Source organism: Acanthisitta chloris, unplaced genomic scaffold, assembly GCF_000695815.1.
Source record: "Acanthisitta chloris isolate BGI_N310 unplaced genomic scaffold, ASM69581v1 scaffold12603, whole genome shotgun sequence".
Taxonomy (NCBI): domain Eukaryota; kingdom Metazoa; phylum Chordata; class Aves; order Passeriformes; family Acanthisittidae; genus Acanthisitta; species Acanthisitta chloris.
Genome location: NW_008665536.1, coordinates 134,863 through 159,120, shown reverse-complemented (window position 1 = coordinate 159,120; position 24,258 = coordinate 134,863). Strand labels below are relative to the sequence as shown.

Sequence of the window (24,258 nt, the reverse complement as noted above, 5' to 3'; positions counted from 1 at the left end):
TATCAGTTGCAAGCTCTCAAATTTGAACATGGTGGTTTAAAAAGTAAAAAAAGACAAATTGTATGATTTTAAAGTAGTGGAAGATTACTGTTAAAAAATTGTCTAAAGGTAAATGCTGTGGCAAGACAACTGAATATAAATGGATTTGGATTTAGGACTAGGAAGAAGGGAAAGCAAAGCTGCCACCATTTCAATTTTTTTTCCTAAGACTGGCAGAATGTTTTGCATGTTTATTGCCCCAGTTATAGTCTGTACTTGGAAAGATTCAACTTTCTTAACATCTTTCTATTTCCTAATTAGCATTCCTGTAAAGACTGCTGTCTGTGACATGAGATGTCTTTCACAGATCCTCCTTTTACAGTCCTCTTTCCACCTAACTGCTGTCTCTTTTTTCCCCTTCCCTCTCTCTCTTTCTCTCTCTCTCTGTCTCTCTCTCTTTCCTCTATTCTTGTGTAGGCCTGACCAAAGATGGCAGTAATGAAAATATTGATTCCCTTGAGGAAGTCCTTAATATTTTAGCAGAGGAAAGCTCTGATTGGTTTTATGGCTTTCTCTCATTTCTCTATGATGTATTGACTCCTTTTGAGATACTAGAAGAAGAAGAGAGCGAAGCTGCAGATGATGTTGATGGTACGTCACAGAATGAAGGGGTTCAGGGAAAAAAGACTTGTGTTATTTTGGATTTACAGAACCAGTGACTGAGAAAATAATTTGATTGGCTTTCGAAAATGTCCATGAAATCATCAGTCTTAATATAACAAGAATTTATGGCATTGAGGGGAACCTCCCAAATGGACTCAATAAAGATTGAACAAAAGTCAGCCATGCAATGCAGTTTCAGTAGCAGAAAGCCTTTCAATGATTTTTCCATTTTTGTGACAGGATGACAAGTATTACACAGCTGTGTAAATATGTAGAATAAAACATGTTATCTGTGGTTGTGTAGTTGGTTTCTGTATGTGCTTCAGTTTGTGCATTTTGTGCACAAAACTTACCTTAAGTGTAATTAATAACCTCTACTGTTAACACTATAACATTTGTCTTTCTAGCAAACATTAACTGAAGCTTTTTGTAACAGCTTTGATTGTAAAGTATTCTAGCATGACTGCATTTTGTAAATACATATTTATATGTTAATCCTTAATATGGACATGACAATGATAATTCGCCTGTGAAATATAATTTTAATAAATAACTTATTTTGTGATTCACTGATTTCTCAGATAGGTTCTTTTTACTTGTTCAAAGGAAAGCACTTAAGTGTGCTTGAAGTCCTACAGAAACATTTCTAAGTTAGCTAGCATCTGTTATATTCAGAAGATACTCTGTCGTATAGTTTGTTGCCACTGATTTGTCTGTTTTCATACCGAGTCTTCAGTAATTTCTTTAATATAACAATCACATCACAAGGGCTGTTTAAAATTGTTTTAGTTTTTAAGGTGGGCCTTTGATGGAAGTGGGAAGCTGTGATAATGTATTTCTAATGTAATACTGAATATATTAAAGACTAATTGGAAATTAGAATTTAATGTCTTCTATTCCTTGATAAATTGAAGTACTTAATGCAGTTTTCCAAACTTTAATCTTTTCCTTGTAAAACTGTTTTATAACAGTTGTTCCAAAGATATTTTCCATGTATGTGAATTCTATCTGCTATCATGAAGTTACTGGTATAGAAAGGGCAGTTTATAATTGTGTTCTGCAGTTTGTATCAGGTATCAAAATCTGAAATTGAGCTGTCCTTTTAATACATGGATAATGTATTCAATCAGCTTACTATTAAAATTCTATGAAATTGTTTATTGTGATGCCTGCTATGCATAAGCTTGTATCGGTTTCCTGTATGAAGTTGATACACAAGTTTCATTGCTAGTGGTTGCAAGCTGAAATTTTAACCTGCTTTTAAATTAAATGAGTTTTCGCTTACTTGGCATGACAGTTTTAAAGCAATTTAACATGCCTGTTTCAAAAAAACCTTATGTTAAATCATCCAACTCAGGGTCCTACTCAGTTTTTCTAAATGAATAAAGAAGTGCTAGTGTTAAGCAAGTAAAGTGTTGCGCTGTGTTAATACTGCTGCTCAAGGTTTGCCAATTACATAGAGCCACAAGAGCATTAGTCACATTTTCTTCCAAATATTTGAGGATTAGAATATAAGAAAGTGAGCAACACATAAATTTAATGGCTTTTGGAATGAGATATGATGTATAAGGCAAAGAAAATGAAAAAATGCCATACATGATAAAAATAAATGCTAGATCTCTGAAATATTGCTGAGAAGTTTCTTAGTAGTAAGTGGAAGAAAATTGTAAATTATCCAAGATGTAGGAAATGAGTAAGATGGGTTTGTTTTGTTTGTTTGTTTTTTCTGTTCTAATTTTAGAAGCGGATTTAAGTTGGGAAAAAGAATTTCATCACTATTATGGGATAATAATACCTCTCAGTGTGAACTAGATAAATTGTCACAGAACATTGAATTATGTTGTAGAGGCTTCAGTAATGGAAGTAGATAGCCAAATAGAGGAGAAAAACATCTACTATGAGAATTCTATATAATGAACAATACACATTGATAAACTGGTGAAATTTCAAGTGACACATAGATTTCTTGAACCATGAGAAAGCTGCAGGTACTGAACAAGGTGATCAGTAAACAATAATTGAGTTTAACTTGGGCTGCAGAGATGAAATGCAGACCAAGAAAGTTCAGATTTGATATCATGCAACTTCATTGTAGAAGTCTGCTTAAAAAATTATAGTGGGAATAAAGAATTGGTACCAGGAGAAAAAGGGATGAGGGGTGGGTGGAAAGACCTAGAGTAAATATTAACAGTAAATAAATTTCTAGAGTATTTAGTTATTGGAATATAGGTTTTTTCAGAAATCTTCACTCTTGCCTGGTGTTGTTGCTGTTGAATTAACAATTGAACCCTCACCAGTGATGAGCAGAGCTGTCAAAGCTTTCTGAAAGTTTGAGATAGTTTGATTTTTATATATTGCTGTGATTGCAGGCAGACTGTGGCTGCTAAGGGTGGTAATAAGTTTTAGATGAGTCTTCAGTAATAGCAACATGGCAGTTTTGTGTTAGGGTGTTTGTTGTTTTGTCATCTTAAAAAACATTTTAACAGCAATAAAAGGTTAACCTGTGTAAGAGGTGCAAATAAGCAAGGAAAACTGACTATATCTGAACTCTTGCTTGTAAGTCCACACAAATTATTTGAAATTTGCTGAGGAAGTTGAAACATAAATTTTGAGTTTCATTTGTTGTGCTGTAAAAATACAGACAATATATTAATGTTTTAGAAATAGTCCAAAAAACTTTTTTATTTGTTTTTAAACTGTAGGTAGAAAGTTGTAGCAGCTTTGCCTTCTGATATTATTTTGGAACAGTTTTAAAAGGCAAGGCTACTGCTTTCTACCTGCAGTTTTTGGTCTGAGAATTTAAAACAGGAAAAAAAATTAGTAGGAAATGATGTTTTTATTTTGGAAAATATATTAAGTGATAAGAACTTGCTAGGTTTTGTGTCTAGCAAGGAATGAAACTTTACCAATTTTATGTTAAATTGGACATGGAGCTTTCATTATCTACCTTCGTATTCCTTACAGGTCATTTGCATTAAATTTTATAGTGCTCCAGAAATAAATGTCTGTGACTAAAGTTGTAGTCTTGCAGTTTGGCCAGCATTTTTAGAAGTATGTGGGATGTTTTGCTTTGCCATTTTCTCATGTTGCTAAATGTTTGCTATATTAACTACCAGTCTTCAAACAAAATCCTGCACTAACCTTTGTGGCATCAGCTTTTGCTTGCTTTCTTGTGATACCAATGTAAATAAATGTATAGGGGAAAAAACCCCCCTTAATACCCATACATCTGAAATGGCTGAGAACTTGCAGAAATTTTGAACCCCAGATTTCTGTGACCACCTTCAACAATTTTTAATTTGAATGTAAAGAGTCTTTTATATGGGGGCAAGAAATCACAATGCTCGTAATGTATAGAATAACTTAGAACTGAAGAGAGTAAACTATAAATATATATTGAAATTCTTATTGCACAAACTCTTTTGCCAGTATTTCCCCCTCAGTCCTATTCAAAAATTTGCATTATTAGTCAGTCTCACTTGACTGGCTATAGAAGAAATCAAATTTTCATAACAGTTGTTGGTATAGGTTACAGCTGGATGGAGATGTAGAAGAGGGATACATTGAAACATCAGAGAGATTTTAATCTCATTTCATGATCAGCTGGGCAATGGGCTCCTCAGTACAAGAGGAACACGGAGCTCCTGGAGCAGGTCCAGCAGAGGGCAGCAGAGATGATAAAGGAACCACAGCAGAGGGCAGCAGAGATGATAAAGGGACCAGAGCACCTCACTTACGAGGAGAGGCTGAGGGAGTTGGGCCTGTTCAGTCTCAAGAAGAGACGACTGAGAGGAGACCTCATTAATGTATACAAGTACATGAACTGGGGCGTGCCAAGAAGATGGAGCTAGGCTCGTCTTGGTGGTGGAGACCAGTAAAATGAGAGGTAATGGGCAGAAATCGATGCGCAGGAAGTTACACTTGAGTATGTGGAAGAACTTTACTCTGTGAGTCACTGAGCACTGAGGAACAGATTGCCCAGAGAGGTTGTGGATTCTCCGTCACTAGAGATATTCAGGAACTGTCTGGGTGCAATCCTGAGCCACGTGCTCTAGAGTGACCCTGCCTGAGCAGGGAGGTTGGACCAGATGACCCACTGTGGTCCTTTCCAACCTAATTGATTCTGTGATCCTGATTCTGTGATTCTATGTGCAAAGTAAAACGCAACTGTATTGTAGACATGATTATATTAGTATTTGAGAGCTGGGGACCATTGTTGGGTACAGATCAGTCATTTTGGACAGATGTGTACTGCATTGCCTGTTCAGCTTCCTTCAGATAAGCAGCTATTATAATGATGGCACAGCAGCATAGAAGACATTAAATACTGTCTTTCATTTGGTCAGTTTGGATGGATTTCTGAAATGAGGCTAATAAAGGCAAGACTTGCTTGTTGGTTTCTTGTATCCATGCAATACATAACATAAGCATCTGTGATTGAAGAAAGGAAAAGTACTTTCTGCCATGGGTGTCAGATTTGGATTTCTCTCTTGAAATTAGGCAGTGTAAGCAAGAGCTAATAAAGCAGTGTACTGAGAGTGTATTGAGGTTTGGTGTTTTGTTGGGGGCTTTTTTAATGCTAGCTGAACGAGTTAGAAAAAGCTGTCTTTTATTTGGGAGAGTTAGAGGCTTTGGTATGCGCAGTGCTCTGGTTTAAGTTAAGTGGGTGCTGGCTTGCTGTCAGTAAGCAGTTTTGTTGGCAGGCGACCTCATATATCCAATGTAGCATATTAGAAATCCAGAATCATAGTGATAATTATGTGCAGGTGCATGTGCAAACAGTCACAGCTTTTTCTGACTTCACTACTTCGGTAGGGTTGGTCTCAATGATCTTTGAGGTCTCTTCCAACCTGGTTGATTCTATGATTCTTCTGAAGAAGGAAAATAGGAGGGGGAAAAATGTTGATAATGGTTTTGGCTTACAGATTAATGTTTCCTTTTTTAGTATTGCAATTTTAAATTTTTTGACTAATTTTTTTTTTATTAAGGAGGTTTTTGATGGGACATAATGGAGTAAGTCAAGAATCTGAACAGAAGCCCTAGTGTTTAAAGCTTGACACTTTATATTCTGCTATCCAGGCCTTGCACAAATTGCAGAACAGTAGCAAGTTCTGTCTGCCAGCTGCTTAGTACTAGCCTGTACCGTAGGCTTTCGGTGGTAAATACGAAGTAGCCTCTTCCTTTTTCACATACAAGTGGATAAGCCACCTTAATTAGCTCACATTTGCTGCATGATGTTGCAGGTTAAAAGGGTTTACACAGGTAGATGATGTGATGAAATGTGACAAAGCCTTTTGTCTAGCAAGGCTGTAAAAGTTTTCAGTATTATAAAATGAATCAAGTATAATTTGCGTATCTCAGGTTTCTCAATGCATTGTTAAATATGAGAATGTTGCCTGTCAGCATCTGTGAAACTGCTCAAAAAGACTGAGTGCTTTTTATCTATTATTTTTCTTTTGCAATGCTCACTTTTGAATAAAACCAGTATTTATTTATTTTTTTGATGCTGAAATTCTAAATCTGTTCTGTCACTGGGGGTTGTTTGTGGAGAATATTCTTGTAGATTTTTGTGGGGAAAAATAGAGGAAATGACTGGATTTTGTGGCAGAAAAGGAATGCTTTGTAATATTCCCAAGCTTCAAAGTATCGGTTAAGATACCAAGTTGTCTACCATTAAGCATTATGTAAAAATAACTACTTTGTCAGGAGTATTTGATTTTTAGAGTGACTGTTTAAAGCAATTATTTCGAAAGTATTTGAAACCTATCCAACTATATTAACTTTGGAGCCTACTTTTTAATTTGCTGGCTCCAATAGTAGCCATTTCTGTCATTCCATTAAAAACGCATATGTGGTTAGAAATCCTATATTTTTTTCATGTATTGTCAGCATTGGTCATTTATCATGTAGGATTGAGTGGAAAAAAAGTAGGAACTTTAAAACTAGCTCAGAACTAGTGTGAAGACACCTGAAATGGACCTTAGAATAAGAGTCCACAAGTTCAACTACTTGATTTATAAAATCCTGGACATTGGTTTTGTGTGCCCCGAGGTTTTAAGAGCCTAAGTCTTTGCCATGAGTTTATTTGGATGTCAGATTTTGTCAAATGCCCAGGACATGGCTGTCTTGGAAAACCTGGTGTTTTACACCCATGTCTTGCTTCAGGTTAATTGGAGCTGACAAATGAGACTTGTTTGTGCCGTAGTCCTTGTAGGGACCTAGTCCAGGTGGCAATCAAGCTGCAGCAGGATTTCTGTCTTCTGATTATTACATAATATTAAGATTTTGAAATACATTATTTAGCATGCTTTTCCTGTAAATAGGTTTATTAATGTGTTAAACTATATGTGATTTATGTAATTATGTCATTAACTGATAATTTGCTGAGAACTTTACTACTATTCACTGTATAAAAGCACATTGAAACAAATTACTGCTTGTCTGAATATTTAACAGGTGACATATCAGTAATCAGTGAACAAGGTATTTTGTAACCTTTCAATGTAGTGCATATACTTCTATTTAAAAATAATTAGAAATATTTAGATGATAATTTTTGTGTATACAGATCTTTGCAAAACTTTACAGTTTTCATTGTCAATTTTTGCTTTTAAGAGTGTGTCTTAAAATATCCACTAACATTAAATTTGAGTATAAAAAGAGGGGAGGAGCTGGATATTTAAATATGTCTAAATATGTCTTTGTGCACCTTTGAGTACTTTTTAAAAAAAATTTTTATATTTTCATTGATGCTGTAGTGTAACAAAGTTGCAGTCTGTTCTTCCTTTTATATGAGAATCTTGTTTACTTATTCCATACACTTTGTAGAAGTAGTAAGATTGCAAGTTAGAGTTGTCTGTCAAGTTAGAGCTGTGGATTTCAGCAATGGTAATTTGCGAGGAAAGAGATTAAAGAGATTTTTCATATCCTAGGTATGAGTTTGTATTAAAATTAACCTAAAAATTGTATTTTTGCTTGAATGTCTTGTAATCATAATAACAGCAGCATGTAATACAGAAATAGATGCAAGTTGGCAACAATGACTTTAATGGTTACATTCTTCAGGTTTTTAAAATTTTTTTAGGCTAGGTTATTGGAGTTTTGTTTAGGGCTTTTTGTTTGTTTCTTTTGGTTTGGTTTTTTTTTGAGAATGTTGATATATAATTACATGGTTTAGGTAGTTATTGTTTTCTGTAAATCTAAGCTCAAGGTGCAGTTGTCCCATGTAATTGCTTTATGTGCATGAATGAGGAGCCTAATATTGAGACATGAGAATATCTCTTGTCGTTTAATAAGATTATGTATGCTTTGAAAAATACGTATTTACCATAAGTTTTCAACTTTGCTATCTAGTTGGACTTTGGGTAGCAACGTACATGATTTTTTGTGGTTAAAATTGTTGTCTTTATGGGATTTAGGTTTTAATCCACAGCATCGTGATAGTAATAATCCAATCTCTTTTTTTCATGGTATTAGAAAGATGAAACTAATTATTCTTTTATTTTTGGAAAGGCTCTTGCCTTCATGCCTCTTGTGAAGCTGGATATAAAGATGCTAAACGCCTTCAGTTTCTGTTGGCTGCAGTGGGGAAAGAGGGCAGCACCTGACTTTGGAGAGTAAGGTGTTGGGTTTTTTTAAATAAAAGTCTTAACAGTCTTAAATAATTTGAAGTAATGCAGTAAGTATTTTAACTGGAATGAAATTGCAACTGCTTTTTGGAACATGAGCAGTACCTTTGCCAAAACACTTATTTTTCATTCGATAAAGAAACATAGGTTGTAACTAATTGTAAGAAAGTGCTCAATTTATATAGTCTACAGTAACTGTGTGCTTGAAGATCTTCTGAGTTAATATGCTTATTAAATATTTTAAATAATTATGGAAACATTAGTTATTGGGTTTGAGAATGAACTGGCAAATACCTCACAGAGAAACCAGCTGGGGGATTGGTCATAATGACATGGCAGGACACTGTCTGGAGACAGCTGAGCTAAGAAGTCAAGAAGCATCACAAGTGGCATGCATCTGGTAATGTGGTATTTTTCTTTGATTAATTAGTCTTTCATCTTAGTAGTGGTCTTGCTCCTGAAGATGCTTTATTCCTAGTAAGTTAACATTTGGTATCTCTCCAGAGCATTGCATTTTGCTATGTAAAGATAGCATTTTACATAGCATGGCAGATTGGGAAATTTTATGTCAAGTTTGTTGAACATCACAGATATGTTCATAACCTGTTTCCGTTTTGCAACAAATTAGGTGAGGAGCCAGGCGGGGTAGCCAAGAAAAAAACTAAAGTCAAAGGTATTTTTAATGTTCTTTTTCATGTAGAACTTTCTGCAGATAATGATGTATGAAATGCATGCGCATTGCATATACCAGTTGCAGGTTATAATAATGGTTACTAATATAGTTATGTTGGCTAAGTGTTGTCTAATGGTGCAGCAAACTCTTATCCTTGCAATATTTCAGTAAGATTTTTTACTATTGATTGTCTTTTAGTGGCAATGTGAGTGCTTTCCTAACGAGAGATTATATTTTGTTTGTGCAGATTTTTTTATGATAATTTAGTATTCTGCATGTTTTAAAAAATACTTAGATATGTGTGAAATCCTCCTTTAGTTATCTTTCATGAATTCATGATACTATTACTATATTGTAATTGGACTAGAGTCCCTTAATTCTGCTGAAGTCTGTACTTAAATAGTTTAATATAGTTCTTTCTTATGGGAGGAGAAATTTAGGTCAAGTTCAATAACTTCTCCTTTGATAGTTCAGGGATACATTGCCTAAAAGGTTAAAGTAGGGTATCTTGCAACCAATTTATGCCATACACTTGATTATAATTACATTGCTGTATGAACAGGTCATAATGGTCTAAATGAGTTCTGTGCAACAGAGAGACAAAAAAAGCTAATTAGCCTCAGCAAAATACCTAAGTACCAGAGGTACTTCAGGTGCTTAACTTTTTAGGTCTGCTCAGTTATCTCCACATGGCATGGGGCTGTGTAAAGAACACAACCTCTTGTTGCATTAAAGATACTTAGACTTTGATGTGTTTTTTATAGTGGTATGTGAAAAATGCATCCTATTTGTAGTACCAACTTTCATTAGGAAGAATGTGCTCTGGGAAGCTCTCATGTTCATTTGAATGTGACTTTTCGTAGCATCTCACCTCAACTTGAAATTTTTAGCATTTGTTCCACATTGTGCTTGGTATAACTTGGTTGCAAATTGTGTGTTTCCAAGAATGTAATAAATGTCATTTAGCAATTCATTCCTGAGTTTTGGATTGGTTTTCAGTATTTAATATGAGAAGGAAGAAATGACATGATATATTTCAAATGCTTTATGTCAAAAATCATTCAGAAGGAAACATGGTTATTCCTTTGAGACTGAGCTATGTGATTGAATTGTCACTCCACAGAAACTTTACTCAGCATTTAGAGACAGATGTTATAGAAATCTCATGTACCTGCTTTTTGCCTCAACAGACTGAAGTTTCTTTCAAAAATCTGAATAAGAATAGTGCTGTGTGTATATTTAAAACATTATCCCTTTTTAAATAAAGTGTGAGTGGTAATTTTAAAATTAAATGCAAATATTGCATGTAGAGATTTAATGGAAAAATCTCTTAAATTTTATAGAATTAAAAATTCCTTACTCTGGAGAATCCTGCTGATACTGGCAAATTTTTTTTCAAAACTGTGGGCAAAGTGGAACTAAATATTGAACATTAAACATATTGAACATAAATTTCGAGGATGTTGTGGTGACTTTTCTTCTGATAAATTATCTAGATACTGTTTCATGGCCAAATGTGAATTGAAATGGAGAAAATAAGCACCATAGACACAACTCCAGGAGTAAAACAAGCAAAAAAGTGTTACTGATAGTACTTGTTACTAATAACTGAAAAAAACATTGTCATAATTAATTTGCAGTGGTTACTTTGAATTCCCTGAATAATGGTCAAACCAGTTAACTTTTTTGGAGTTGATTTAATTCACCAGGACATTACTGCTTCTTAATTGTTGTGTAATTTTTTCTTATTTTTGCAAAATATATACTTGAGATACATTTTTAAATATTTACTATGAGGTAGCAATATCAGTAAAATACTGTATTATATATGTGTGTTATAGCACTTTCAGTTGTAGTTTTAGCAAGGTGATAAAACTGAGAAAAAAATTCTTTTGATGATGCTTTTGAAATTTCTAGATCCTACAACTGTCATACCATCGCCAAAGATTCCAAATGTACTGTGATTTTCATGCTCACAGACGAAACTGAGCTTAGCAGTAAGATAACAGGGGCATGGTTTTCACTAGATTAATGCTTCCTTCGAATGCAGCTGCAGTACAAGCGAAGGTTCTTGGTTGGCTGCATGGTGTGAGATACTGCTGAAAGTCAAAACTAATTTGTTTAAATTGCTTAAAGCTTAGAAGTTAATTATACAGGTTTAAACTGGCATCTAACAAACATTAAGAATTTGATCAGAGCTTTTAGATAGTTGTTCATAAAATGTTTTATGATGTAAGAATGGTTCTCTTATTGAACATTTCCTCTTTTTTAAATGAAAAACTAAAAAGTAAAAGAAGCTATTAAAGAACCACTCAAGAAATTAAGGGGGAAGCAGGAATCCAAGAAGGATGAAATAAAAGATGGAGAAGAAAGAAAGAGAGCCAGGAAAGGAAAAGATGCTACCGATCGAAAGGACAAGAAAGCGGTTGATGTGAATAAATTAAAGAAAGATTCTGACAAAGCTAAAAGAGACAGAGGAAAGGAAAAAGGCCTAGACAAAAGTGTAAAATCGAAGGAGACTACAAAAAAATCAGCCAGTGAAAAGGATGGTACTATTCAGGTGGGACGAGACAAGGAAGCAAAAAAGATAGTTAAAAACCAGTCCAAGGAAGACAAGAAAGAAAAGAAATAAACAGAGCTCCTGTTCTGCTAATGAGGAGCAGACCTCAAGAATGAGAAATTCAGCCTATTTATGTGAATGTGGTAAATACAGCAATAAGAAAATAACATTTTCAGGAAATAAATGTGAACAAAGGCCATACATGATCATTTTTTGAAAACTGTTCAGTGTGTGCTGGTATTGTAAACACAAAGCAAAAAGGTCTGCTGTGAAACTCAAGTATGTGCATATGTTAATATGACTGGCTGCCAGTGTGTATGGGAAACATTCACATGTCAAACTGATGCCAGTTACTTCAAGTGTGCTCTAAATATGGGTTTGGGTTTTTGGTGGATGTTTTTTTCTCCCTTCCTTTCTTTGTTTCCTTGTATTTAGATCCTGTTTTCTTGATGTGGGGTTGCAAGTTTAATGTTATATATGAAATAAAAGTTCAAAAGCAATATTAAGATGATTATCTGGATACATATAGTGGAAACTCATATACAAAATATTTCTATTTCACAGAAACAACTAAGAGGAGCATTAATGGACTGTATTGTCATAGGAGCTAAGCAAATAAATGTAAATTATTCCCTGCTAAACTTTTTTCCCCTCAGTAAACTATTTTGTCTCTAGGAAAACTACTTTATATACAAATACTCAAATGAATTTTAGTGTTGCATTTATTTGAGACTCTAGCGTATACTCCACCAAAATGTTGCAACATTTTTGTCTATTTATCCTGTGACAATATGTTTTGATTTTCTTCTGTCCTCTATTTATTTAGTTAGTTAGTTAGCTATATTTAGGTTGGAAAACTTGATTCATTGTCACTTTTCAGTTAACTGTATCCTGATTTTTCCGAGTTTTCCAGGCTTCTGGTAATGAATACTATTGTAAATTAGGCCACCTATTTCACCACTGATAAGTGTTTTTGAATTCTAATCATATTTTAAGAAGTGATATGCTACTAATCATCTATTCTGGTTGAACTTAATTAAAGAACAGGTTATTTATTTTTGCAGCTATTGTTTTCTTCAACACTTTTCAAGTGCATGATAATTCTGTAAGCAAGATCCTGTGTTAGTTTGCTCTTACCGCTTGTGTAATTTTAGCACCAAGGAAGGATTTATCCATTAGTCTCATTAGAATAAACAAGGTTGCAAAACATTTTTGCAGAGATATTAGAGATATTTCAGGATGTTATTGAATCTATTGCTTTCAAGTTTATTTGGAAATTAATGTTTTCTAAGTAAACTTCAAAGCAAGTGTATTGCAAGCAATTGCACAATATAATTACAAAGGATTCACAACAAAATTTATAATGTAAGTTTAATATTTATTCTTGTGATACTGCAGTATTAGTTTAAAGAAAACAAAACTAATGAGTGATGTTGAACATGAGTTCAGTGTGCACGATAATGCAAGATCAAAGTCTTGATGGTTAATTCCAGTTGTGACTTTGGTAAAATTTTGTGTGTAACAGTTGGCAATACATTTATCTCAGCCGTTTGATATATGTGTCAGTAACATACTTTGATCCCTAGAGGCATAAGATGTGATAATGAGGTAAAAGATGATCTGATCATTATTTTATAGGAAATGTAGTTCAAATAGCTATGAAAAATAGTTCAAATTAAAGCTGTAGAAAAAAATAGTACTGTAACTTAAGGTTCTAGCTGTGATAATTAACAGAGATGATATACCAAGCTATTTTCTAAATATTTATGAATGCATGAAGAGGGAGGGAAGAGATGTGTGTTGTGAACATTGGAGTGCTTAGCAAAAAACATGACAGAATGAAGATCTAATAAATGTACTTGCATAATGAGCATTCTCTTTTAGGTTTTGATGATGATAGACGTGTTTCTTCAGCTTTGCTCTGATAAGTGTTGATACATATTTGACCAGAGGAGCATTCAAATCACACTTCTCAAGGATGGTGGCACAGTGGTATAGTGCACATCACTTTATTTTCTCCCCTTATGTGGCAAAAGTTGTAACTGTTTGCGAGTGAAATTTGGAATGAGTTCCTTTTCTAATTAACATATTATTGTATCTGTGACCCAAAGATTATCTGGTTCTTAAAAAGTTGGGTTGTATTTTCTTTTTTTCTTTCCAAAGAACACTTTATTTGAGCAGCACTCCAGGCTATACAGATAGCCACACAATAAAATGATATTTTTGCCCCAGAGATCCATTGTGGTGTTGTATATCTCTATGAAATATTATTGTCATTAGACTTAATGCAGCAAGTTACCACATAAGCACAAAAAATGCACCACAAAAGCAAAAACCGAGTGCGACTTAATTTTAATGAAGAGAGAAAATAGTATCTTATAAGAAGTAAATGACCTAACATATTACATACTCAACAGGATTGAATAGAAATCCGTGATAAATGCAGTAGATATGTATAAAAAGCTTGAAAGTCAAGTTGAGAAATGCACAAGCAAAACAAGACATAGTCTTGCTAGTCCCTTCCTTCCTCTTAAATACCTGTAGTGCTTGTTGGGTATGAAATGCAGCTCTCTTCTGAAATACTTTGAATCCATTTATTGCTCATGAAGCAAAGTTGTCTGGAATTGGAGATGTGGGTTAGGGAAGTGAACTGTTTGGGAAGGCAGCGTTGCTGTTTGAATGCTTCCAGACTCTGAAGTGTGAGACGGGCTAACATAAGTAACTGCTTTTGTCTCCATCCAAAAATGATGATAGATGGAAGTAACTTCTTATCCTTTTAGCCATTAATATTGCTGTAGGAAACGATGAATGCCTTAATCATATTTTTTAATGTTTTGGTTTGGTTTTTTAATTGACACATAAGGAAATTGGCAAAAAATTAGGTGTAAATTTGGCTTTTTTTCTTCTAGCTTCTGATTTTGACTCCATACTAGTGGACTCTTAGTACTTTCGGATACGGTCTAGCTACTTATCTTCAGGTCGTTTAAATAATATAAAAAGATTATTTCTGTTATTTCTGTTCCCGTTACTTGAAATAAATATATGTTTTGCTAATATTGCGTAAAATAAAATTTCTCTAGTCTGGTTTGAGACATATTAGTCCTCTTTGTATTGGGATATGTTTGACTCTGATAGAAATGTGGTTTTGGGTTTTTTTGCAATTTTACTGACTTGAAAGATTTATGTTATTCCACTTAGAGTTGCAAGATTTGTAGCAGTACAGGACTGTTCATTGTTGTGTAACCTCTTAGTTATTATTTTTCTATTGTTTTCTGTCCACAGCTCTTGGAAAACTAGTATGTTTGGAGCTGTGTGTGTTTATTTATTTAAGAAGGTAGTCTTATCTTCATTGATCTTGGAACTTAATGCTGAAATATGAACCTAGGAAAAATGGTGTAATATTATATGAGAATGCCATTTGGAAGGGACTTTAGGAGATACTCATTCCAACATCCTGCTCAAACTGGATTGTTTCAGAGGAATGACCAGCTTACTCTGGCCACTATCCAGTGTGATCTTTAAAAACCCCAAGAATGGGAAGGCACAGCCTCTCTGTGTGGCCTTTTCCACTGACTTGGCTGCCCCCATGGAGAGGGGTGGGAATGGAGTAGTGGGTGGATGTATGTTTGTGTCTAAGTTGGTGGGTTTTTTTATACCCAGTCCAAACCTTTGTAAAGGTCTTGCTTGACCTTCCTGAAGGAGAGTTGAGAGGAGAATTAGTCTAATACCAATACATTATTGAGCTTAGTGTCTTAAGATGTGGCATAATCTATCACAGCTATGAGTTACCTTATCTCTTACAATGGTGTTGGCCATTGCAGTTATTGGTGGCTTTGTTTTCATTGTGTTTTGATCTAGAAGGAATCTGTGGTATAGATAGTAAGCATCTTAGTGGTGAAACTCCATCAGTCATAGTTTTTATGTAGTCATTTAGTTGTCAAAAGAAACTACAGTTCTCTTTGTCAGATCTTGTAAGATGTAACATATTAATTTAAAGTACATCTTCTCATTCTGCGTAGCTTTTTACAAAGTTCAGATTAATTCTTCATAAAGCCTATAAAATTGATCATATGAAGCACTTTTTGCCCAAATTAAAAAGAAAGAAAAAAAAATCTGCCTATTTTTCTACTGGATACTGAATAGATGTTGAGTTATACCATAATCGTTTGTTCAGTTACTTTGAAATAAAAGCAAGTGCTTAAATTTCTGTCCCTTTCTTCCTCTTCTTTGTGTGTTTGTCTTCCAAACTTATTTGTCTATTATCTGAATACACTTTAGTCTTTGTATATTCCACTGAATATCATGACAGCCCTGTAATTGTGATTGTTTGAGTCCCTTTTTGGAGAGTATAATGTCAGCTAATTTAATTGAAACAACTTTCTTAGTCTATAACTGAATCAGATCAAAAGGAGCATAAAGTTAACTTTATAACTGAAAAATGCAGGCCTTAAAGAAAGATCTGTCCCAGCACAGCCAGCATCACAAGAAGCTGAGGAGACTGTCCAGCCTGCTGAGAAGTCCTATGTTGAATCAGGTAAGGCCTTTCCTGAACCAGAGGTGAAACAAAAGACATGATTTGAATTATATTTCTGTTTCCTTAGCATGCAAACGTTTTCATAGATTTTATTTGTTGCTTATCTAGTACAGTTTATTTAACAGGAATCACTGTTGATAACTTTGTATAAATCACTGACCATGAAAGGTGTAAAATTTTATGGTATAGAAGATGCTCTTGTTGGCTCCCATGGTTACCACTGAAGCGATGTCACATCAGAATAACTTTCCGAAGCAATGCAGTTGTGGTTTAGGAAAATTTGCAACTGTATATCCAGTCAGGATAACAGCAGATTGTCCATCCTAAAAAAAACCCGCAAGCAACAAAATTCCCAACAACCAACTTCATAAGGTGATCAAATATTCTTTTTTCCACTAAACCCAATAGTATATCATAAGTGCAATAAATAGAACTTCTGCTGTTGAAAAAAAAATTAAACATTTTAAAAGCCCCATAGTACTAGTAAAATGTATTAGGTTTAAGAGGGATTCAAGAAAAAATATTTTTACATGTCACATTTCAGGTATGTGATTTGCATTTTAGTCATATTCAGAGAACATGTATTTTTTCCTGTGCCTTAAAGAGTCTTATGCCATATGATACTTTTGTGAACCTAACACATAAATCCACAAATGTGAAGCATGTATCATTTATGAAATATATCAAGTTAAGATATAGTTTCCTGGTTGGGTTTTTTGTGGTTTTGGTGTGACTGCTACCATTTTGGATCCTTATTTGAAAATGCATGTGTGATCAGAAGGCAACATCTCTTACACGTTCCTGTTATGTCCTGGGCTGGTGTATAAGATGACAAGCGCTTGTCACTGAAACCAGCTTGTGATTTCTCTTGGCAATTCATAGCAGAATAAGACCTTGATATAGTAATGTTAGTATCTATTTTTCCTGCTTATGAAGTCAAGACCTTACTTCTGCAACTGGTGTTTTGTTGTCAAATATACCATGCTAGTGCTGCCTGCTTGAATTGTTGTAAAGTAATGGATGAAAGTGCTAGCAAAATAATCACTTAGAAGAGAATTCTTGGTTTGATACTTGTAACTGCCCCTTAGATAAATATTTGTGCAGAAAATGCAGTGTAGATAAATTCTTCCAATTCATCTTCAGAATGAATCTGATGTGATTGAGCAATACTTTCTATATTGGAGAGTAAGGAAAACAAAATTGTTTTTGTAGTTGCGTGAGTTGCAGAAGTTCACCATGTCAGTCTCTGTGGAACTTCTAAGGACTTTATGGAGCTTGCTAAAAGCTGTGAACCTTGAGCTAATGTTTAGACTTTGCCTTTTGCACTTAACTTCACTACAATTTATAATCCTTTTAGAGCACAAGACGGCTGAGATAGAATTGGAAGAGGAAATTCCGTCTGTTCTTCATGAAGCTCTCCATTCCCAGCCTGGTAATGCATTCTCTCTTAGAAATTACTGAAGAGTTTGTAAATACTGCCATAGGCTAGATGAATCTCAGAGTCTGGTTTTGGTGTGCACTTAAAATACTTTTGCCTGCACAAAACATTCTAATCAGCTCATTTGTATTTTTATAGAATTCAGAAAGTTCAGTCACCAAACCCTAGAACTGTAGCCTTCTAGCCAGAGGCGTTTGGCAGCAATAGCTCAAATCAGTCAGTTGACAAAAAGTTTCTCAAAGTACTGTGTAGTTTGCAAGAATGGATAGAACAGAGATGTCTTTTACTGGGGGCAAAGAAGGTCCTGGCAAGTTAGGATTATACTGCTGGAAGACGCAGACAAGTCATCTGTCCCCCTCTGCAACCCCTCTGGGAGTAGTTGGAAAATGTGAAGTGTCTACTGAAGACCGAATATTTGCTGGGAATAGAATATACCAAAGAGTGAGTATTCACTAACAAGCTGTATTACTGATTAGGAGAGAGACATGAAGATGTAGATGAAAGTATAAGTGACCAGTGGCAAGTGAAGGAAGAAACACATGGAGAATCTTTTGAAGCTCCTACAACAGATGACACGCTCAGAGAATTAGAGAATGAAATTCCAGAAGCGTATGAGACACCAGACTCGGTTCTGAAAGGTATCTAAATGACTAGATAAATTTAAAATTAAATTTTGCCAAAAAACAACCCAGACAAATGGAAATATGCCTCATTAAAAAGTAGTTTCTACTTACAGTAGAGACTTAGCAGGTGTCAGTCACAGCAAACATTATTTATCAAATAAATACATGGCATATTTTAATGCTATGTGTTTTGTAATCTGGGTAGCTTTATTTTATTATTTAATTACTACTATATTGGCTTTCAGCAAAATTAACCTGTGCTCCAGATCTGCATATCCCTCCCCAACAGAGAGATGTCTGTAATCATATAGAATGGTTTGGGTTGGAAGGGACCTTATAGATTGCCTAGTTCCAGCCCTCCCAGCCATAGGGACATCTTTCACTAGACCAGGTTGCTCAAAAGGCCTTGCAGCCTGCCCTTGTACACTTCTATATTGGCTTTCAGCAAAATTAACCTGTGCTCCAGATCTGCATATCCCTCCCCAACAGAGAGATGTCTGTAATCATATAGAATGGTTTGGGTTGGAAGGGACCTTATAGATTGCCTAGTTCCAGCCCTCCCAGCCATAGGGACATCTTTCACTAGACCAGGTTGCTCAAAAGGCCTTGCAGCCTGCCCTTGTACACTTCTAGGGATGAGACATCCACAGCTGGGCAACCGAATGGTTTGGGTTGGAAGGGACCTTATAGATTGCCTAGTTCCAGCCCTCCCAGCCATAGGGACATCTTTCACTAGACCAGGTTGCTCAAAAGGCCTTGCAGCCTGCCCTTGTACACTTCTAGGGATGAGACATCCACAGCTTCTCTGGGCAACCTGTTCCAGAGCCTCACCACCCTCACAGTAAGGAATTTCTTCTTGATATCCAATCTCAACCTACCCTCTTTCAGTTTAAACCCAAAGCCCTTGCCCTATCAGCACATACCCTTGTAAAGAGTTCCTCTTCAGCTTTCTTATAGGCCCCTTAAGTACCAAAAGATTGCAATAAGGTCATCCCAGAGCTTTCTGTTCTCCTGGCTGAACCCCAGTTCTTTCAGCCTTTTCTCATAGGAGAGGTGTTCGTGTCCAGCCTCTCATGTACCAGCAGGGCTGCTCTCAATCCCTTCATCCCCCATTAATAATACCTGTATGGAGTCTGCTTCTGGACTTTTTGGTTTATTAAACTAAATTTTAAGAGTTTGTTGACACAGTCTTTTCTAGAGAGTCTTACTCTTCTTTAATTCAAATGTAGCTCTCTAAGAGAATGTTATTCCATGAATTATACTTAAAGTCCTGCAGAGACAAAGACATCATATAAAGAAGATGTCCATATCTTGCTGCCTTGGGGCATTGACAGGATAATAAAAATTGTAGTCAAAACATTAAAGCAGAATCATATGATCTAGGTCCAACTTGGGAAAAGTAATTTCTGAATGCTTTTTATCTGCATTACTGAAAATTTTACATATCTCTTAATACCTCTTGTTGAAAAACTCATGTAATGTATGTCATCTAAAAGTTTTGGTTGCTGGAAGTACACTGAGATTCTTTCTCCAAACTGAAGTAATTCTTTTCAGTCTGGGTCTATTATACCTCTTGTTCTGTATCTCTTTTTATTCATCCATGGCATAAGTTAGAGTAGGAGACTAGAGGAGAAATTCAAATTCTAGTTCCATTACATCTTTGCAATTACTATTAAGAAGGCCGAGTGTTCTCCTTCCTTCACATTTACACAGAAATTTCTATGAAGTGTCATCTTTTTTTGAGCAAATATGTACAATTTATTCATACATACACATTATCAATATTCTATATAAGAATAAAATTGTAATTTTTTTTCAGTCTATACATGTATCTTGCTGGCATTAGAAGAAATTTGCTTATAGTTCAGCCTAGAAATTTGGCTCTGCTCTTGCATAATATTCTCCTGGAGGGCTTGAGGTATTGATTTTTAAATGTTAAAGTTTGTACAAACTTAATTGTTCCTCAGATGCTGATCTTTTGGCAGATGATCTTGGAGCAGTGGAATCTGAATCATATGAAGTTCCAGGTATCATTATGTTTATTGAAATTCAGTAATACTGGTTTTCTGCCTCTATGTAACAAATTGTATGAAGAAGAAAAATAGGAAAGGTTAGACTGGTGTAGGAATACTTAAATTTGAATTTTGCTTTTCACCAAATAACTACTTGCTATTGTCTTGGATATTTTTACTTTGAGATGACTGTATCATGCTTGCTGTTGAAAATCTTTATGACAAATATTGGATGACAGGTCTGGAGGCTTTGCTTTCATCGGTGGAAAAACTTTATATTTACTTTGTGTTTCTGGCTGTTGTGCATGATTGGGATCTGGGTAGACAAAAGATTTATTGTTCCACAGTTATGAAAGTGAGAGTGAGATTTCTTCTTTTTATTGCTGTCTTCTTACAGTCTACAATACTAAGCTTCTTTCAGACTATTATTCTTGGCATCAGAAGCTTCCCATTTTTAACCTTTCCTTCAGAACTGTGTGTTTCTTCGTGGCTGACTTCACTCTGAGAGTGAGTCAGCGCCAAGGACATCATTCTGAACTGTCCTTGTACTGTCTTTCTGCACACCTTAATATATCTTGAAAGCTTTTTGAAATTTTGCCTAGACTAATCCAATTAGTTTATAGTCATCTTCATGTTCTGCTTGATATCACGTACAATGGCATTAGCTCATCTTTCCTATTGTGAAGAAGCATTAGGTGGATACAGTTTCCCTGCTGTCTGCTAAGTATTTTCTTTGGGATTCTAACCATGTTTGTATATAGTACAGACAGCCTCTTCCATTTACATTTGCCATTGATTTATGTTTGAACTAGACTTCTTATCTTTGGCTCACTGTTAGTTCTGGACTTTGCAGTCTTGTTTGATGCTGCGTGTGACAGAGAAATATAGTTTTGTTTGTATGGTACAGATAAAACTTTGTTCCAAACTGTGGGAGATCACTGCTTTCCAATTATCTGTTTAGAATCCAAGCTGTGATGCTTCCAAAGTAAAAGGTTACTTTACCTTTAATGCTATGTTTTGTCACATGTGTCACACTGAATTGAGTATATTAACAGCATTGCAAAGAATTGTAGTCATACAGGAAAATAATCCACATATTTAGCTAGGTAATGAAGAGAAGTAAATTCCTCTAAATCTTTGATGCCAGAAGCGAATGTACATACTTCTCAAGGTCTGATTTCCAGCTCATATCTTGTTTTCTGTAGAACATCACCAGTGATCCTCCTGTACATTAGTAAAGAACCTACTTCAGAATTTTGAAGACAGAGGAAGATTACATTTTCTATTCATATTAGAAAAAGCAATACAAATATTGATGGATACTAATGACTCTCATGGATCTAGTTTTCATACAGAGGTTATAACAGGACTAGAAGACAGAGTGACCCAACACCTTCCAATATATTGCCATAATTATATTTTTTTTTGGCTACGGTGTTACCATTATATTTGTGAGGACAACAGCCCGTGAATCCAATCCACAAGACTTTCATAAACACCTTGTTCTGTCAGGAGTCATCCAATCTAATCAATGGATTGTCCAAGATACTTAGATTCCTAATTTTAAGCCTAAATACAAATATGCATTAACTTATTATATTGTGTGTTATGGTGTAGCTCCTGGGTGTGTTTTACAATTCAGCTGTCACTTTCAAATAAAATATCGTAGTATTAACTCAGTATGTTCATTTTGCTTATTCTTCTTCTTTTTAAGTTCTCTTGGGCTATTTAGCTGTTGCATGAAAATTTGATTGGAATATAAAATATTAAATATTTTTATTTAAGGTGACTCTGAGGTAATGCTAGAAGATGCTGTGGAACATTACACAGGTACAGTCCAAAGTCTTATTTCTTTTTATTGAAGTTTCATTGAATTTTGGCTCCAGGTCAAAACACAAAAAAACCAACCCAAAATCCACACCTATAACATAGAAACTCTTAGATAGCACCAGTTCCTTAGTAAGTTATTGCATCTGTATTTTTATTTATGTTCTGAAGAAATACTGAGTCCGACATGAATTCTGCTCTGTAATGTCAGCCAAATGGGCAGAATAATATTTTGAGGATTAAATTTCCTGGAGAATGGATATTGGTATTTTAAATTGTATAGAAGTATTTCTGTGGATAAAAGAATTAAGATATGCCAGAGATGTTGAAGTTAGTGTGATGTCAGGAAGAAAGTAGTATCTTTAAATTTTTTTTTAAAGGCAAGCAATCCATAATAAGTAGGTCCCAACATTACACTGTGCAAGTTAGCTGTATATAGAAATGGTTTATGAATATTTTCAATTCTGAATTATGGGTGCTTTGCAGATGGCTTCATGAACCACATCAGAAAGCCTACTGATAGTGCTTTATCTTTTTTTAAGTCTGTCTTTTGATGCCAGAAAATGATTCAGTTCTTCTCACAGGTTGTTTTAGAAATCTTCACCTTTGAACTCTTATTAACTTTATTACAGTATAAAATACTGTAGTTTTGAATATCTTTTTTGTTCTGAAAAAACTAGACACTGTCGACTCAGATTTGCGTGTCTTTACTGTCTTAAAATTGCATGAGTTTTCATATTGATTTTCTTTTTCTTTTAACAGAGGAGACAGTGCATGAAGATTATAATGAAGACCGTGGTATGACAACTGTTACATTTAGTGAAATTACAATACCCAAGTCTTTTGTTAATGTGCAACTGGAATTACTTTATCTTGAAATTTTCTGTGCAGCCACGTTACTTTGCAAGTTCTCAGTTAAGGTTTTGAGTTGGTTTGTGTTCAAACCCCCTGTGTATGTCAATCAGTCTTTAACACTGGAACAAGTGTAGAGTATGCATACATGTTATATTTCTGTATTAGTCCTCTTTGCCATACTTGGTACATATGTGGAATAAGAATGTTGAAGACATCTCATGCCCTTCTTATGAAAGCCTCTCTCTCTCTCCAGGTCAGCTGTGTTTGATTGCACCTGTATAGCTCAGTACTGCCTTTTTGTCTTGTCTGTCAGTTTATTTGAAAATTACTCTGCTTTAGTTTGATTTGGTTGATGATTTGCTAATGTTTGCTGAGACTAAATGAAAAAGTAAGTGAGAAGAATAGCAGTCACAGACTTGAAACAGTTTTCCTGCTGCAATAGCCTTCTGGGGACTGCCATATTTCAGAATAGGTAGCATACCTTTAAAGAACTCTTGTTTATTCCCCATGTGTAGGCAACCTGAGCAAAGGCCAGGGATTCTTAACTTCAAAACATTTGCGACAGAAAAGCTTGAGGTTTATTCTTTGTCATCAGGAGGGAAATTCTGACATTCATCTCTGATGCAGAAGTCAAAATCCTATTGAAAGGCTTTCACTGGCCCAAAGGTGTATTTGGACCTTAGTCCATGTCTTTCTCAGTCTGCAGAAAATAGTTATTTGGCTCCGTTATGATGCCCTTGACAAAATGTGTCAGCATCAATAGGATGGAAAAGCAATAGACCTTTAGCTTTTTCCCTGCCTTTCCAGGAGATACTTCTTTTACAATCGTTTTCTAATCAAGAAGCACTTCTCTTACTTCTCACACCTAGATATGAAGAAGTGCAACTTACAATCTTTTCATGCTCCTTCATATGTAGTGGTGGTGACATGAGTAAGTTGATCAGGGAGGTGAAGTCATTTGCATCATTTTCATAAAATCAATTCCAAAACTATTTCATATTCTGCAGTTTCTTCTGGCACCCTGGCACAATAACACTGAATCACTCTATTTTATGACTAATTCATGTGCTTCATCAAGCAGTAGTTTCATGTGCAGTTGCCTCTGTGTGCTGCAATGACAGTTTGAACTACTATCAGATAAACAAGACTTTTTTTTCCCTACTCTTTCTTTATTCTTTCAAATCCTCTGATCAGGATTCTGTAAAAAATGTATTTTTTGGCTATTAAGTTGCCAGCTGTTTTATGCAGTCATTTGGTCCCACAATTCAGCATAATTGCTTTTCTTTTGATAGAAGTTCACCTTTATGCAACAGAATTTTGCCTTGCTTTCAAGTTGTCCCTTGAAGACATTCAGGTTGTGAGGGAAACACAATGTGTCCTCTGTGCTTCTTAGAGCAATTTCATTTCAGAGCTCCAGCCTGGAGCAGTGTAGAAGAAAAAGAGCAGTCAGGAGAGGTTGCCTTTCT

General features: G+C 35.1%; 1 protein-coding gene across 1 annotated transcript in view; it reads left to right on the top strand.

Annotated features, from left to right (window-relative positions):
- Nucleotides 1–24,258, top strand: part of ASPH (aspartate beta-hydroxylase) — a 97,036-nt gene that overhangs the window by 10,828 nt on the left and 61,950 nt on the right. Inside the window, exons 5-9 of the mRNA XM_009071799.1 lie at nt 15,948–16,037; nt 17,395–17,469; nt 17,952–18,113; nt 20,066–20,125; nt 21,896–21,940. Of these exons, the coding sequence (XP_009070047.1) occupies nt 15,948–16,037; nt 17,395–17,469; nt 17,952–18,113; nt 20,066–20,125; nt 21,896–21,940 (432 nt within the window). The remainder of the gene's footprint in view (nt 1–15,947; nt 16,038–17,394; nt 17,470–17,951; nt 18,114–20,065; nt 20,126–21,895; nt 21,941–24,258) is intronic.